General features: G+C 41.3%; 1 protein-coding gene across 2 annotated transcripts; it reads right to left on the bottom strand.

Moving 5' to 3' along the window:
- Window positions 1-394: 394 nt before the first annotated feature.
- Window positions 395-12959, bottom strand: LOC107315905 (lysosomal acid lipase/cholesteryl ester hydrolase-like). Of its 2 annotated transcripts, none has more exons than XM_015866847.2 (10): window positions 12852-12959; window positions 9932-10069; window positions 8025-8139; window positions 6931-7129; window positions 6248-6357; window positions 4819-4955; window positions 4117-4257; window positions 2971-3042; window positions 1547-1615; window positions 395-635 (listed from the first exon to the last, which is right to left on the bottom strand). In XM_015866847.2, the coding sequence occupies exons 2-10, from the start codon at window positions 10061-10063 to the stop codon at window positions 402-404; spliced, it is 1209 nt and encodes a 402-aa protein (XP_015722333.2). In that variant the 5' UTR covers window positions 10064-10069; window positions 12852-12959; the 3' UTR covers window positions 395-401. The 2 variants fall into 2 exon arrangements, with proteins under 2 accessions (XP_015722333.2, XP_085411216.1); XM_085555090.1 differs by lacking the exon at window positions 395-635 and adding an exon at window positions 666-731.
- Between the last annotated feature and the right edge of the window lie 5103 nt (window positions 12960-18062).

Below are 18062 nucleotides of genomic sequence, written 5' to 3'. Positions count from 1 at the left end.
AAAGAAGAAAAGCTAAGTGCTCTGTCAGGTAGATAAAAGGTTCAGTTTAAACATAAGATAATGGCACTGTGGAGTATGTAAGATATACAAGAGAAAATATAATTTAGGTTTAGGAAAATCAATCTTGTATGAATAAGAGCTGTCCAAACCAAGTCATCCTCGAAGAATGTGACCTAATATATTTGTATTTTCAGTTTTTATTTTCTTAGGAAGATAGCAGTCACAGTAATGTCATGGTAAACCTCAAACCATACAGAAAGCAAGAAATAAGTGTAGGTAAATACCTATACTAGCATTCTTTACTATTGTCTCTGTGTTTATCTTTTCCTCAGGCATCATCCATACTGTGAAATAAAAGATTTGGAGTTTTTACTGAATGGATCGACACTGTATATGTGGTTTCAAAGGTATTTTATTAGTAGCTCAATGATTTTCATATACATTTTCTCAGTTGCATCATGGCCCCAAATGAAATCAAGATGTCCCCAGTCAGGAAAATGCTTATGGTAACAGAGATTATTGATCCGAGAAAGCAGCTTTGCCATGTCTCTGAAATCTGCAAATTTGTCTTGTCCACCACTCCAAACTGCAATGGGTGTGCTTATCTTCTCTATCTCATATGCAGGAGGAGTAGTCTGTAAGAAAGGGAGGGCATCTGAGTGAATGCCGCTATGTTGGGAAATGTTTAAAAAAATGATTCTGTGCAGACTTCTGTTTCTCTTCTGCATTCACTAAAGGAAAACAGTAGAGATTAAGTCCACTCTCTTAATGTATGTTTCCCTACACCCAATCCCTACATATCATGGAAGGGATCCATCCTATTCTTAGACTCTTTCTGCAGTGCATGGCTATGAGTTGTCCTGAACATTGATACCTGCTTATTCTGATTGTAGGTGGGGATGTAGAAAGAGCAGTATCTCTGCTTACCATGAAAGGTCTGTGGGGCTTATTCTTGTGTTTACCCAGCATAGGAACATCTTTAAATTTTGCTGGTGTGAGAATTCCAACTACTGGGCTGAGTTGTTATATTTAGGACTGAAGTAGCAACAATGTACTTTGGCCATTTGAAATTTGGTGGATGGACAGAACTGATGCCTTTGCAGCTTTTCAATCTGTAAAAAGCAACCTGTTGTAGTACAGAACAGCAGGTTCCTAGTAAAATGTGCTAATTGAAAGTGAAATGATTGTCAACCATATGGAGAGGTCACAGATGGAGGGTCTTCCCTAACTCAAAGAAAGCCCTTAAGGATTTTTTTTGGAGCTTCATACTCATCTAGCCCTAGGACTTGGTAAATCAGCATATCAGTGAATACATCCCTGCCTCAGTAGGGAAACAAAAATGTTAGCTGTCTGCAAGGAACTCTCTGTGCTTTGCCTGTGAGTAATAAACTTTTAAGATTTGGTAGTAGGTTCAGGTCCACGTAAAACATCATCACAGAACACTTTAGACATTCTGTAGCAGCTGAGGTTGTGTGTGTTGATGTTTTGTGTTCTTAGTTTTGCCAGAACACAAAAAGTTGTTCTCGGGAAAACTATATTGCCTTACCTGGTTGTACTTCTTCATGTTTTCCTTCGAGCCATAGTCGTATGCTTGGAATCGGTCTGCATAAAATACCTGTGGGTATCGTAACAAGGACAGGTAAATGAAAGTGTTAAGAGAGAAAGCAGAGTGCTGGTGGTATTTTCCTCCCTGTGATTGAACACGAGGATCCACACAGTGGAATGAAATTTCCTCCTAGCCCTTCCTCCAGTGGCTGAGAAGGTACTGAGAATGGGCCATAGGATGAGTGGCTTTGTCACCTTTGCCCTTGCTAACATTCTGTTCTGTTCCTCAGCTGCCACCATTGGGATGATTCATTTTTCAAATTTGGCTGCAGTTACTTCTGTTGTGATGTGGGGCCGTGTTCAGTTTTCACACTGGGAACTGGACCTGCCTAGAACCTATCAGGGCTATTATTAGCTTTGTAGAGTAATATATGATATCTCCTCACATCACACTGATACATTATTTCTGTGCCAGTGTTGTCTGATCTTCTCACAGTAGTGATGACCTTTCCAAACACTTGGTTATTCTTACAGGAGTTCAGCTACTGTAGGTGGATTGTAATCAGCCTGTCACTTATCAGTAGTCTTCTTGAATTTGTTTTGTTACCAAAAGTAATTAAGTTGAATCTGTCTTACTGGAAGGGTGAGTGCATTTTTCAAATTAAATGCTGATTAGTGATTTGATTAGTGAGTGGTTTTAGATAATGAAAGGTGAGAGGCGTTATGGAGCTCTTCCTCAGCTATTCCCACGTGGGCTGAATTGAAGGTTTTGTAATTGAGGGTGCCATAGAAATCTGCTGACTTGCTTTCATTTACCGAGTCTGGGTGCTGATGGTGTGAATGCTGGAGATATGAACTCTTTATCTAGTGCTGGTAAAAACAGTCACAGTGCTGAGCTGGCACTCTCTTGCCATGTTCTGGTTCAAACTCAGGTCTGAGTGAAGGATGCCAGCTGAAAAGGCTGTTCCCCATTGTCCCAGCAGAAGCCTTTGTTTGGGTGGCTGGGTTCTGGGAGGTGATCCAGACTACAGTTAACCCCCTGGGGGAGGGATCACATCTGTGTTCTGGCTCATTCCCTGGCTGCTCAGATTTCTACTGTCCTCCTACTGCCTGCCAAGTGCCTAGGCTGTGCTTGAGCACTCTTCTGCAACTTTCAAAGCAAAAACAAAGCTGAAGGCTGGAAGCTGCTGGAGCCCAGCTGCAGAGAGGCTTGATGTGCTTTGGGAAAGCCTCAGTGCCTGATAGTGAAGGGACAATTTGGGTAATGGTGTAGGAAGCAGTGCTCCCCTGGTGGTAGCTGCTTAGTGCATTATGTGAGAAGATATGGTAGGAATTTCCCCAAACCACTGCCTCTGGACTTCCCCATAGTCTGTCAGTTGCATAAAAAGCTGTAGTAAGCGTCTGTATTTCAGCAAGCAGTTATACCTGATGCCAATGAATAATATTCTGTGCTGATGTCCCAGCTGGTGAATGTCCTACGTATACATCTATTCGGCTCTAGAGAGAAAGCAAAAATGTTATAAAGGCAAGGATCAAGTGTTGAGCAACACCATGCTCTGTGTTATAGTCTCATTTTAATAGAATGTTCTTCAAATACCAAAAAGAAAATTGATAGGCAGATTGATAGAAGTATCGATCTGTACACAAATCCTTCTCCTGAAAGTTACTAACACTGAGGATGTAATACAGTACCACTGTGGAATCCTGTGGTCCTCAACAGCAGAAAAAACTCTTCCTTTCCTTTCTGTGTAGAATCCTTGCTTAACCTCCGCACATATACAAGTCTTTGAAGACTGATTTTCTTTTTACTTTTCTCTTGGTGCCAAAGAAGAAGTCTTATGAATCACAGGCTGACTTTTCATCTGCTTGTGTTTATTGCTTTCTTAAAGGGATGTTCTAATTCCATTTCCTCAGTTCCTTTCTCAGACTTACCTTGCCCTGCACAGAACATTAGTGACTTAATCCAAATCAATTACTGACTGTCTCTAGGAATCTCACAGTGTTGCCTTCCTCAGGCACAGGGCAAGGAATTTCTGTATCTCTCTTTGTTGTATTGAACTGCTGGGCTCATTTCTGAGATCAGTAAAAATGGGACATGCTCCTTAGTATAGTTCTTTGGGACTCAGTTCTGGCTCAAGCAGCCTGAAATTTGGAAAGAGAAGCAGAGCTTTCCCAGTTTTTAAATTATTGTTCAAAGAACCATAGTGTCTGCATGCTAAGGAAGAACACTGAAGTCTGATTCCATCATCCATTGGCTCTTTTTAAAGAGTATGTGTACATGACCAAACTCTGGTCTGGTTGGCTCCCAGAGAGGACATACCTAGAGATGTATACAATATGGCTGCAGACTGAATTCAGCCTTTTCTTTCTGGGACAGAGTATGTCTGCTTGTTGATCTCGTTATCAGCTCTAGTCCTAGTCCCCACAGTGTCCCATATTCACTCTGCTGTGAACTATGCTGTGTTTTATGTTCATTAATATGTATGACAAAAAGTTAAGGATGTAGTGCATGATATAATTTCTAAAATCACTTTAATTTTACTTTGAATATGTGTTTTTGCATATACTTACCGTGTTCAGATTTTCTATGTCGCCCCCAGCTATATAACAGAGCACTTTGCCGCAAAATTTATCACTGTTTGCACACATCTGTGTCACAGGTCCTTGCATAAATCCAATCTGGTGCAGGGCTCCTTTCCAGCCAAATATTAACTGAGGGAAGGGAAAAGTGCAACACTTCTTTTTTTCTGTTACAAAAGCATTTTATGCAGGAAACTGTTGGTAACAGCCTAGCCTCCCAACTCTGTATTCAAAGATTGCTGAAACAGTTTGCCTTCCTAGTACCCACTGAAGTGTTCTTTTCCCCATGGTGTACCACAAGTGATTCCTGCTCATTTTCCTCTCTTCAGTCCTGGAGGAAGCCATCATTTAATTTCTAATGTTGTGGCTTCAGTGCTGACTTATTTCTGAATTCTGAGATTGTTATGGCTGTTATTGCAGCTCTGTTTTACTTCCTCCTGTACAAGGCCAGCAAAACCATTAACAGCAACAGTCCTATGATGTGACAGTTTTCTGCTTCGCTGGACCTGCTGAAAGCCCAGCTTTCTCTTCTCCAGTGTTTCTCTCAGCCCAGAGTTTCAGAAGAGAATTTTCAGAAGCACACAGTTCATCCCAAGCTCAGTATCAGCATCTTGCCCCTTTTGTTCTGACTGAGCAGGCTGGACCCTGAGATGAGATGGTAAGCTGGGCCTTGTGGGGGGAAGAGAGACATACCCTGAGCATTGCTGCGGGAAGTTTTGCCAACTTCATCAAAGGGCCTATAGCATACGTGCAAGTGGTTACTGGGCCCAGAGCAAAGAATACTTTCACCCTTTTAGCCAGCTCAGGGTATGTAGAAAATGCAATGAAGCCTGCAAACAGAGAAGAGATGCCCTAAGTTAGCAAAAACATCTCCAAAAGGCAAAAATAAACAAGTATGAAGTAGGTAGCAAACAAAGAAGTGAGACAAGATTTGTAGCCCATTGTCTGTATTTGTATGTGCAGTATTTCCTAGCAAAGGCAAGTACTAATGCCAGATCCTGAAATGAATTTATCTGGGAGGCAGAGTTCATCCTGAACATGACTGGGAGCCTGAATATTGCCTTTATCGGAATGGTTTTTGCAGATGACATAGCAGAGAGTTTTGGGTGACAAGATCAGATTTCCTCTAGAGTTCATAAAACTCTCTATAAAAAGAAATGAAAAATTCATATTATAGCCTTTAAATGACTGTAGATGTTTATATGTCCATGGAGCAGTAGAATAATAAGCTGAATACTGGAACGCCAAGCATTTTCAGCAATAGTTTGTTTACACCAGAGGCATCTGTATGATTAGTTAGCTTTGCCTTGAGAATCTTTTTGTAGTCTTATGTGAGGATAAGAAAGGAAAGGACTGGACATGTGATGTTATTTTTCTTCCCCCCCCCCCCCAGTTTTCTCTAATGTGTGGTTCTTTGCCCATTTTCAACCAACATCTGCTTATGAACCTTGCAAATGAGCTGTAAACATCAGAAATATTTAGCTGATGACAAAAAAAAGTTGCACTCAAAAGCCATAAATTTGATTAATGCTAAAGGCTGGCTCTAGGAGAAAATAACTTATTAATGCTTTTTAGTTTCTAATTTTCAGCCTCTGGCAATACATTTTTAGATGGTAAAGTGGCCAGTTACTACTTAAAGCATAGTTCATGAGTGTTTATAAGATAGGTGTTAAGTCACACAACATGGTAATGTTAAGATTCTTCTTCCTTGTCCTCTTTTATTTAAAATTGTATATCTCATATGCATTTTTTTTTCCTTATTAGTTTTTCCTTACAGTTCACCAGGAAAATAATTGTATATCTTAATACAGAAGATTAACTTAATGAAAATTCCATGTGCAGAGAATTTAATAAAAATGCCCTGTGCCAGTATCTGGAGTACACACTAAGGAATGGCTTTTAAGTCTCTAGTTATTTAAAAAGTTGGACTACATTTCTAACTACTGTCAGATTTATTTGTTTATTAATGACAATCAAAGCTGTTTTTAGAAAAGTTTCACATGTTTTGCAATCTCAGAAGGCGCTTCTCCACAGACAAGAAAATCAGCAGTCAGTGGGGAAATGCACCTCCTGATCAGCTGGGAACACAAATGATTGTGAACCATAAACATCTTGTCCTTACCTGATGCAGTGCCTTCAGAGTGACCAATATAGTATACATCCTTTTGTCCAGTTTTATTCATGATGAAGTACAGCTCTGCTGGAATATCATATTTACCCATTTCATCAAAGCTAGAGAGGAGAAATACAGAAATACAGTTGAGCTATCACAGTGTGAATTACTGAATGTCAATTTCATTCATTGTATTGAGCAGGATCCACTCAAAGACAAGAAAGGGACAGAAAGACACATCTGTTCTGACAGGTTGCTTGATGCCTTGGAGTATCTGCAGAGGAGGTGCAGAACTGTCATCTGTGGCCCTTGGTAAAGTGAATGTAATCAGGGCTTTCACTAGCAAGGATTTCAAAATACATTTATCTTTTGGTTGACTTCAGCTGTGAGAGATCAGAGATCTCCAGATAAGGCTGCTCAACCTGTTCCTGTTGAGCTTCTTGATCTCCTTTTCTCAGTGCTGCCTCCCTTTTTCTCAGCATCCCCTTTCATTTTCCAGGGCCTGGAATTCCTTCCTCAGCCAGTGCTCCCAACTGTGAGTACTAGTGTGCATCCTTCTTTGTTTGGCTCTTTAATTTTCCTTGGATTTTGTAGACCCTGTTTTGTGATGCTAAGCAAAAACCCCATCAGGATGAAGCTATCTAGTACTATTGGGACATTCTGTCTTGAGTAATTCCCCCACCACACAGTACCTGAATTGCCAGAACTCTTTCTGGGAGGGCTGAAGGGTCTTGTGTTTTAAAGACCAGGTGTTCCCTCGGCTGTTTCCTAACCAGACATCATAGCCAGCATCTGCAAGGAGGAATCCCAGGCTGTTGTTGGGCAGGTTAGAAATCCAGTGGGTGGCATCTCCTAGAAAAGCATGCTGTAGGAAGACTGCAGGCTTTTGTCCTGGAAAATATTGGATATTGGAGCAGTAGTTAATGTTGTTTTAAGATCCGAGTGCAGAGTTGAGTTTGTGAGAAATTTTAAGTCTTTTAAGAAGCTCCCAGAAGAATTATGCATAGATACTGGGATGAGAAACCTGATGGGTTTGTACCATGCAAGATGTTTAACCCTTTCATGTCAGGATTTGGAAAAAAAAAAAAAAAAAAAAAAAAGAAGCAGCCAGTCCCCCACCTACTTTTGTATTGGACAGTCAATATACAAGCTGAAACCATTTATCTACAACTGAAAAATGCTGAAGGGAGCACAACATGTAGAAGAGAGGATTCCCAATCTAATTTTGGTTAGCCTTATTTTCAGGATGATGAGTCTGGTCCAGATCTCCAAGGAAGGTATCCAAAAAAAATTATAAAATAATTTTAAGGAGTAATACATGAAGTAGCACCTTGAATTTCAAGTTGAATTTTTTGTTTCTATTCAGATGAAATGCATTTGGTCTTCCATGATGACCTTATTTCTCATCACCTTTAAGAATATCTGTCATTCAGAAAAATGGGAATTTTTACTGATGTGCCTAACCAGTTGTCAAGCCTCAGTTTGCTACTTTAAGTCCATATTACTTAAAATGTTAATGGTAAACCTCTCTAAAACCCTCCTCTCAACACATGAGATTGAGAATCTGGAATATAGCAAAATTGTTGGAAAAATCTGAAACAAGGGCAGAGACGTTAAATGTGAGGGTTCTGACAGTTTCAGCATTTGGACTACATTCCTGGCTAGATGCTTTTGCTGAGATGGGAAAGCATGGAAAATGCAATTGCACGTGCAAGTGTGAAAGATGGGGGTACCCAAGTAGGAGTTGGATCCCAGATCTTCCTTGTGTGTTACAGATGTGTCACACCTGCATTATGCTTGTTCCTCCCACCAGGAATTCTGAAAACACCAAGTATGTATCCATCTTTCGTTGTAACTTCGTACTCCTCACATGGGTATCCATGATACCTGATCATTTCACTCTGTGGGAAGCCAAAGGAGAGCTTATTAACATGCAAGCCATCCCAATCTGAAGCAGAGGAAGGCAGGCAAGTAGCACTTGGCTGCACTCAGCATTCAGTGCATTGCAAATCTTGAAAGCTTTCACCTCCTCACTAGACCCATGTGTCTGAAAAGACAGGTAACAGATCAATTGCATGCTGTAAAGTGTGGTGATTGGGGAGAGGAGCATGAAAATTCAGGTTTCCTTGTGTTCAGGTGCTGTCTCCTCAAGCGAGACTGCCTCAGCTCTCACAACAAGTCTAAGGGAGATAATTTGTCACATTGCGCCAGGCTGATACAGATGGTACCTCTCTAGAGAGTAAACGTGCACCAGTATTGGTATAAGACTATGCAAAAAAAAAAAAAAAAAAAAAAAAAAAAAAAAGTTGTCTTTAGTCTATAAAAAGTCCTTTCCTGCCAAACTATGATTAGGTAAGCCACATAAACCTATTAAGAATTCACAGTACTTGCATTACTTAGTGCTGTGAGATTCTGCTTGTTGAAGGAAGGGTTCAGCCTCCCTTGCCACTGTAATGAGCACATAATCATAAAATCATTAAAGTTGATTGGAAAAGACCACTAAGGTCACCTAGTCCATCAACTCATTGCCACCCTGCTTGCTAACCATGTCCCTCAGTGCCACATCTACACATTACTCTCTAGTCACCTGCCTCCAGGTCAGTGACTTCACAACCTCCCTGCACTGCTATTCCAGTGCATCACTGCTCTTTCCAAGAACAGTTTTTTCCTAATATCCAACCTGAATCTCCTCTGGCACAGCTTAAGGCCATTATCTCCTGTCCTATCACTGTTACTTGCGAGAAGAGCCTGACCCCCACCTTGCCACAGCCTCCTAGCAGGGAGTTGTGGAGGGAGATAGTCTCCCCTGAGCCTCGTCTTCTCTACATTGAACAATCCCATTTCCCTCAGCTGCTCCTCAAAACATCTGTTCTTCACACCCTTGACAGTTTTGTTGCCCTTCTCAGGACACGCTCCATGGCCTTGGTGGCTTTCATGTAGTGAAAGTCCCCATTCTGAAAGCAGTACTTGAGCAGTGCCAAGTACAGAGAGACAATCACCTCTGTGCTGCTGCTGGCTGCATTATTTCTGATACAAGCCAGGATGCCATTGGCCTTCTTGGCTATCTGGGCACATTGCTGGCTCATGTTCAGCTGGTTGTCAACCAACACCTCCAAATCTTTTTCCTGTGTACAGCTTTAGCTGTCAAGATGTGTTGGGAGAGGTGACTGTGCAAACAAGAGTCACAGTTAAATGCCACAAGTTTGTCACATATCTGTTAGGATTCACCCTAAATGCAGGCAGAGAAATCCTATTGTTCAGGCTGAAACTGTGTATTGTGTTCTCTACCCAGCAGCCACACTGTGGGTACGTTGCATACTGGAGTGTGACACACCTCAGTTGCTCTTGAGGTTACAATTCAGTGGCCTGGATCTTCAGTGCTCACCAGCAGCTTCTGGGGAGTTAATGGACTTTTGAACCAAGAGCAGGAGCCAGCATGTTCTATTCCATTGCTGTGTCAGTGTCCTGGTGCAACGCACACATATCACGTCTGTCCCCACTGCATCCAGAGCTGGCCCTCTCTGCAGTTCTAAAGCTTTTGGAAATGCTTTGGAAAAGGCAGGTTGGGAAAATGGGCAATAGAAGCATGCCCTTCTTTAAGCCTCCTCACATAGCCTGTTAAAGATGGTACAGTGGTAGTGGTGTTGTGAAAGACACTTTAAGAAGGTGTGCAGAGAAAATGACACAACTTACAACGTTCATGAGGTTTTCAGGGTTGCGTTGCTTCCTGTGAACTCCTTCCTCTGATTTCATAGTGTGGGGTGATGTGAATCCTGCTGAAAAGGCAACGGCCTGGGAGAATAGCAGCACGAGGAGACACCACATCTTGGGCTGTGTGAAAGAGCAGATGCAGTGTGCTTGCTTTAGGAAGAGAGAGCTGCAATTTCACAGAAAGCCCTGCTTGCAGAGTTGTTTGACTCATCCATTTACCATAACCACAAGATTCTTCACCAGCCCGTTGCTGCCACTTCATCCAAGAACCTTCTCAGCTATCTTCATTTTTTTTCTGCATTTTTTCTACTGCTAGTTCTGAACCCAGTGTTTGTCTCTCTCAAACTGATGGCTGTTACACTACCGAGAAACCATGGAATCATTTATTCTGAGAGCAGTTTACGATGGAAACTGACTGTGCTTTGCAAGGGCCTCTATCTTTACTCCCTAAGAAGCAGGTGTCATTGAAAATCTTGTCTTAGTTGTTGTGAGATGACACCTTTCTCTTTGCTGGCTGGACTGCATGGCAGCTATTCTGAACAGGAACTGGAGAAGGCCGCCTGTCTAGAAACAGTTTATGACGATGCTTCCTACAGTAGACACAGTTCCAGGCTTTAGTCTTTGGTTTCTCAGAACCCAGTTGATGTCTACAGAACACTTCCCTCTGTGACTTCCCTGGACTTTTTGTCAGCATGCACATTTTATCTCCAAAGTTCCCCATAAATGGGAGGAGCATGCCACGTGTCATAGAAAGCTACCAGTTAGGGGACTGTGAGTTGAATCTGTTTGGATAGCAAAAGAAATACTGTTGTGTTCAGTGCTTCTTGCCTACAAAAAAGTTGCAGATAGGTGGGATAGGAATTTTCTTTCCAGTGTGAAGAAATTCACAAAAAGGATTCATCCGTGTAGCACATGATTGGGCTTACATTTCTGGAAAATCTCCAGTATATCTAATTATGATTGTGTGCTGTGTCTGCCTGTGTGAGGGGAGAGCAAGGGCTGGGAAAAGATAAGAAGCAGCCAGTCTGCAAGTGGATAACAATCTTAAAGTTCAGGAAGGCTACCTAAAGTTCAGCAACAGGATATATGGGACAAAAGTGATGAGTAGTGCAATGTAATATTTCAGCTCACCAAGGTTTCTTGTAAGACTGACACACCATTGTTGACTAGGGACATTACAGGTCTTGTAGGCTTGGTTTCCTCAGAACAGGGCATGCTTCTGTCACTGTGGGTGCTTATCTTTGTTCACTGTTCTGTCCATCCTGTTGTTACCTTTTGATGTCATTGATGAACTTCTGCTAAGTTCAACACTGAGATACAAGCCTCTGAAGTAATGGGGTTCCCAGATGCTCCTGAGGGGAAGGACTGTTCAGAGGCTTTGTGCCAGCTGTGACATGTTCTACAATGAGCTGAGCAGTCAGCACAAGTGACCCAGCCAGCTAACCAGCATTCATACAGCTTCGAGGCAGCTTGGTCATCAGGGTTTGTGAGGAAATTTAATAGGAGACCCATCTGCATTAGGAGGTTAAGCAGGCTTGGGTAACACATCTTCCTGAAACCATGCATTGCTAGGTACACTGAACACATGGAATCTAATTTTAGTGAAGGACAGAAGTTCTCCACATTCTGGATTCTGCTTCTAGTGTAAGACACCTGCTATAGCAAGACATGCCACCCTTATCTGGGCTTGGAAATTGAGCTATAGATCAAGGGAAAATGTGAGAGTATTCCCTGGCAAGTGATGAGGAAGATGATCAGGATTTATGGATGTGAGGGAGAGGTACCCAAGAGATTTTTGAACTCTGAATCTCATTATGAAAAAAGTGGTTCTGGCTTTTTTTGATCTTCAATTTAACCTTCAAATTTTACTGAACAAACTTAAAGAAGCAAAACCTCCTGAGTCATCAGAGAACTGCAATGAAGCAGTGTTTGGAAACACCCAAAGCTTTATACTTGGCACCAAAACAAAAACCATTAAGTTCTGTTTGTATATTGAATACTTCTTAATTTTTGTTGTCCAAACAGGAAGCCTCCCAGCTACACACTGAGTCAGCACAATACTCCTTTCTGCTTTCTGTTGTTTCACTCTGTCCCAATGAGAGTAAAATACTGCTCTGTCTCTGCACATGGAATCTCATTTGGAAAGAAAACACTTTGCTGGTGTCTCAGTGTGCTTTCAAATCACTAGTAAGTCATTCTGGGACAATGGAGAGGCTAAATCATTCTTCTTGTTAGAGCATTTTTTTCTCAAAGCACTCTATTATCACATAGCTTAGCTGGCATGCTTCACAGACTTGCAGGTATTCACCTTTTGAATCAGATGCAGCAGGCTAAGTAACATCAGTCTTAGGCCAGTGCTATAGTAAGCTTTAGGAGCAAAGACTTAAAGAGAAATGAAACCATAAGGAAACACTAGACATGGTAAACTGTCAGAAAAGAAACATACTTAGAAGGAAAAAAGTCAGAGAAAGAAATGCCCTTGAAAGCTCTTTTGGGACATTTAAGGGTTAGTGAAACTAAGCTACAAGACCTTCAGAAATTTATCCGTATAAATATGAGAACCTTCTGGTTTACTAACAAAATGTACATATGCATGGAACTTCAATAACTGAATGTTCAATTTACATACACTGCTTCAATACTCAGACTTTAATTCCTTTGTTCCTAGACTGAATAAATAAGTAGAGGAAAATGAAATAGTCACTATTTCTTTTTTCTCTGTGCAGGTTGAACTTATTTGTCTTCTAACTTGAGCAAAGGTACTTCCATGCATGGCTATAGGCTTACAGATCAGAGAGGAAATCTATTCTTACAATTAACTGCACAAAACCAAGACTGCATATCTTTAAGGAGGGAGGCAACAGAGAAATAGATCATGAACACACATGCACAAGCAACTTACCTCTGCTCTGACCGCCTTGCTTGTGTCTTCTGCTGCAGCTCCTTGTCTGTCTCCAGCAGCAGAATGATTCACTGGCAGAAACCTATGCCAATAAAAGGAAGTCCAAACACAATGAGCACTTCAGGATAGTGAGTGTCATGAGTTGGCAGCATGTATTGTAGAGCATGTTTGAGTGTTGATTTGGCAGTGCTTCAGAAGTGAGGCAATCATCATGATGCAAAAGATCTTCCAGCTAAATTCACAAAACCATTAACAATTGCTTGCATACCAGTGGTTATGATATTCAGCACTGACCTGGGCATTTCAGTTCCCTGGGGCTGTGGCAGACCTTGACCTGTACTGTTTCCCATCTTGAAGGCTGCTTTAAACATAATATTTTAGGACGAAGAGGAAGAAGTGTCTAATTTCTCTCAACATACTGTCTCAAGAATATTCTTTTTGCTACTGATTTGCATTTATTTATGTTAACTTTGAATTTATCATTGTACACGCATTCCTAAATGTGTTTTTGAGTGAGGACCACCACTCTGAATATCCGTATTATTCTCGATTAGTTTCCCAGAGTTGACATGGCACACATAGAGACACTCTCATGCCAAAGAAAGCTTGAATGATTTGTAAAACCTTTCTCCCAGGGAGAGAATAAACAAGAGTTATTGTTTCTCCTAAGCTATTTTCAGAAACTTTGAAAACACGGTATCTTTGGGGACTTCTTCCTAACTGCTGAATTAATTGCTCAGAAGTTCTTTCTCACTGAAACTAATGGCTAGAATGATGGCCAGAAGGGCATCTTGTTTTTATAGGCAGTACCACTTGTTCAGCCTGTTTTTACTGATTTCCCATGACAAAAATTTCAATATCCAGCCTCTTATTTGGACTCTCAAGTTGCAAGATAGGTGTGTAGTTATAGTCTCTTTCTTAAGTGAATATTGAGGGATACTCTGCTATTGCTATTGCATTTCTAAACCTAACTCATAAACTAGATCTCAAGTTGTCACACATTTCCCTTTACCAGCAGTAAGTCTGTTGATGGGCTTACTCTCTGCAGTTCATTTATCCTTTTGTTTTGGAATTTAGGTTGGATGGAAGGTATGTCTCTTCCTGGAAGGAAGCTGATTTGATTGGTTCAAACTTTATATTTATGGAGGCCAAGGAAGAAAATGGGCTTCAGCAGGGTGCTTAGGGAGGCAAAACAGGCCTGCTGGTTGTATTGAAAAGGAGAGGGACAGAAGTGGCATCGGCCATGGTTAGTTTGTTTGGTTTATGAACCACTTTACAGGGTTACATAATGTCACATCTAAACTATCTTAGTGAGACAGCTGTACCTGCTGGTTAGCATCCCAGACTTCACTCATCTTGACGCTTGATTCTAATGGAGACTGAGGGTGTCACTGTGAAAAATGACACCCTGAGTGCACTGTATTTCTTTTCCACTAATGACACTTCATTGTAGAAGAACAGAAAGCTATAATACTGTAACCTAATAACCAAGGAGGCTACCCTTTAAGTGAGTGCTTTTATGTGTAACTACATCATTGCAGCAAGGTTTGTAGAGACAGATTTCCCAAAGGAGGTGGAATAGGATGATGATTTCTTCAGTTCTGTTTCCAAAGCAACCCTTTCCAGCCTGGGGAAGGGCTCTCTCTTAAATGAAGATAAACCAACTTCTTCTTTCTTTTTCCAGTACCGAATATTTTGTGTGAACTCAGTTTTTACTTTCTTCTGTAAAGCAGTATAAGCTTTAAACACACATCTGGTGTTTTCTCACAATGTTCAAAGTACAGTTACCTAAGACAAAGGGCAAGAAAGTACCGTTGCTTGCCTTTTCTGTCTATGTTTATAGTGATGATCCAGGTGACAATACAGGCAAAGGAAACACACCTCCTGAGCTGACAGACAATTACAGTTAGATCTTTGCTCCCTCAGCTAGGAATTTGTAGGGCAGGAGCCCAGAACAAGACAGAGGATGTCTGGATAAACCTCTGTCTTGGTTCTCATCTGGCATACTACTTTTGGAGTACTGGTCTGCCCCAGAAAACACATAAAGTCTGGTTAAAAAAGACAAGGTGTCACAAGCATGAAAAGGAACATGAGGTGACTTCTGTAGTAGGAGAGAGGAAGTTGCTTAGGATTCCTGAATTTGGAAAATAGGGGCCAGCGCAGGGACAGGAGATAGGTTTAAACAATCATGAATGATATGAAGAAAGAACACAGGAAGCAATTATCTGATTATTCTCATAACACAAAACCTAGAAGGCATCCAGTATCTTTCCAGGGGCAAGAAAATTCAAGACAAACCAAAGGAAGCTACCTTTCATACAAGCCAACATCAAAACACATAACATTAAATTCCTAATGACAGACTGTTGTGGAGTGCTGGAGGGGTCAAGGATGGGCTCAGAGTCTTGGATGGAGGAGAGGTTGCTCAGGGTGTGCATAAGGTCAAAGTCTCTGGCATCCAGAATCTAGAGGTAGCTTTTAGACACGTTTGGACTCTCCACTTGCCTTCTTCCTAATACTGTTTTCCCTTGGCTACTGTCAGCTATGCTAGTAGGCAAAATTTCTCTTTGGTCTGATCCACTAGATGTTCTCTTCTTTTTCAGAATTTATTTTCAATCTTTTCTGCCCTTCTTTCTTATTATTATTATTGACCATTTCATGAAAAAGGTTTGGTCTTCCTCTCTCTTTTCCTTTTATTATTTTTTTCTTCTTTCAGTTACTTTTTTCTTTTCTTTTTGTTTTTCTTTTTGTTTTTCTTTCTTTTTTTTTCTTTTTTGTTTCTTTTTTTCCTTACTTTTTTCCAGTTTTTATTGACATTAATGCTTGCATTTTTCTCTGTTAACTTTCAAACTGGGAAGTCATAATACAAATGGTTGTGGCTAAACCCTTTTACATATATTCAGAAAATGTGATTCTTAGTACATCATTGTTCTCTTTCCCAGTGGCTCTGCATTGTCCAAGGGTGACAATATTGTTTCACTGGAAGGTACCTGTTGCTATTTCTCAATGTTCTTCTTTGAACTGCCCCAGTCATAAGCTTGGAACTTCCCTGAATGGTCTTCCTAATAGGATGAACACCAGAGAACAGTAGTTACAAAGCTGTCATTCAGGAATGTTATGGGATTTTTCCCTAATAAGACTGACACCAATCCAAAGGCTCACCTGAAGCTTTTCTCTTTTAAGAGCTATGAAAGGGCCAGAAGTTAGTTAAAAGCCTCAAGTCAAGTCAAACATTTTTATCAGCATCAAAAGAATCAGTGCACCTGTAGATAGACCTAGGGATGTTTTCATAGGCAATTTGTTCTAGTTTGTAAACCTGGTATTAGTGACTGCCTCCAGCTCGTCCCCTTCCATGCTGTTGCCATGTCCTCTTCTGACAGTCATCTTGTCATCTCTCAGCTCTGGGAGTGGCTCGTTTGTAGGTTTTCTCTTCTCCCTCCCATTTGAATGCAGAAGTCACTACTTCTAGATTTCCCCTCATGCTCCTTGGCTTTGCCTACTACATCCATTGTTCCACTATAAGAGACACCACCAATGGGATTTAATACTGAGGCAAGGTGTCTGCTAGCTCCTGTAATACTAATAACAGTAATAACAACAATAGCTTAGAAGTATTACTCCTGCATGTCTGTACCTGCAAGTCTATGACTAGATGCTGAATTAAACCTCAGTCTACTTGCAGAGCTCCCTCACCTTAACCTTCCTTCCTTACAGGTCTGCCATGGTTATGAAAGCAGCTCATTTTGTACAGGGTACTGGATACACAATAAAGAGTGCTATACTCATCTGCACATGCAACCTCCAGCATGCATGAATTCAGTGTTTCACCGCTGGCTTTACATGTACCTGTATTACACAGGGTATTTCTGTTCTGCTGGTAAAGCAGAGATCAGTGGAAAATAATGCATTAAACTGAGATATTAATTGTGAAGAACAGATTGCACATACTTTCCAGAAGTGAACAGTGTCTTCACATCAAGACATCAGCTACCCACATTCCATACAGTACTACCAGGTGTTAGAACTTACTTTGTGTGCCAGAAGTTTCATAGCATGTACCTGACTATGTTTTGAACAGACGTTCCAGGAGTAGTTTGTGCAATATACATGTTGACCTGATTCTGAAAGATAATATTCAGTGAATATTCTCTTCTTCCCTCTTACTCATCTGTGCATCAGAAGCAACCATAGCAGCATCTTGTACCGATAAAACCAAGAGAAAGCAAAGTGGTGTGGCCAGAGACTCCCCCAGAACTCCAAATGCGAGAGGTTTGGAGCAGCAGAGGAAGGACAGCTGCAAACCAGAACATTTTTCAAGATGATCAAGAACCTGAAAGAATCTAACAGATGGAGAAGGCCGTGTGGAAAGTCAGCAGTCTTGCTCCCAAAGCAAGTGGTTTATCTGGGAGTCTGCTGCAGGCTCCATGTGCAGGAGAACCGTTGTTGAATGGAAAAGCAAAAAGAACTGCAACAGCTTGAGCAATACATGTGTTGGAAACAAACACATCCTTGTTCACCAGGGATTTCTTAAGAAGTCTCTGGATGGTTGTTCCTCAGAGAACGCTCTGAGGCATTTATTGGGAAGTAATGTATCAAAACTTTGAAGTCCAGGTGGTCTGGCCTGCAGCTGGACTTGGCAGGAAGTGCCAGCACACTGAGGATCTAAAATGAGGCCAGCAGTTACAGTATGAGCCAGGAGGCAGTGCCTGAGGTGAGGTCTGGCAGAGGACAGATTGGAGTACTGGGGGACTTGAAGCAGCTGTGGGTTGTAGGGATGGTGCTGGGTGCTCTTGTGAGGAGCCATGCCACGCTGCTCTGCCAGTCTGGGGCAAACAGAGGATGGCACTGCTTGGTACTGGAACTGTTCCCTGCTGTGTTATGCAGAAAAATAGAGTTTTGACTTTATTCTATAGGATAGGAGGTAGGTTTTGGGAGCAGAAGATAAAACTATTGTTCAAACTGGTAAGAACTGTACATACCACGTCAATATTATTCATGTTATAGCACCCTACCCTGAAGAAGACATTTCTACAAAGCCTTGCAAAAGCACAGTGGATGCAGTGGGGGACTATCAGTCTCCTTAGATATTTAGTCTGGGGAAAGAATTCTTTTTTGCCAAGCAAACTCTGTGAGAGAAAGTCAGCATTCACTTCAGAATGTTCACTGTATAACGTTCCTTTAAAAAGGTGTTTGGACCCTGTTCCTCTTGCC

Source organism: Coturnix japonica, chromosome 8 (genome assembly GCF_054131305.1).
Source record: "Coturnix japonica strain WE chromosome 8, WE-NBRP24, whole genome shotgun sequence".
Lineage (NCBI taxonomy): Eukaryota > Metazoa > Chordata > Aves > Galliformes > Phasianidae > Coturnix > Coturnix japonica.
This window is presented reverse-complemented; position numbering and strand designations above follow the sequence as displayed.

Bases quoted from the DNA above. Each gene is read 5' to 3' on its own strand.
- LOC107315905 (XM_015866847.2), bottom strand. From the start codon at position 10,063: ATGTGGTGTCTCCTCGTGCTGCTATTCTCCCAGGCCGTTGCCTTTTCA. The intron at 4,258-4,818 runs GTATGTCTCTCT...CCCTTCCCTCAG, and splicing joins TTCCCGCAGCAATGCTCAGG to TTAATATTTGGCTGGAAAGG. The intron at 636-1,546 runs GTAAGGCAATAT...CCTTTCTTACAG, and splicing joins ACATGAAGAAGTACAACCAG to ACTACTCCTCCTGCATATGA.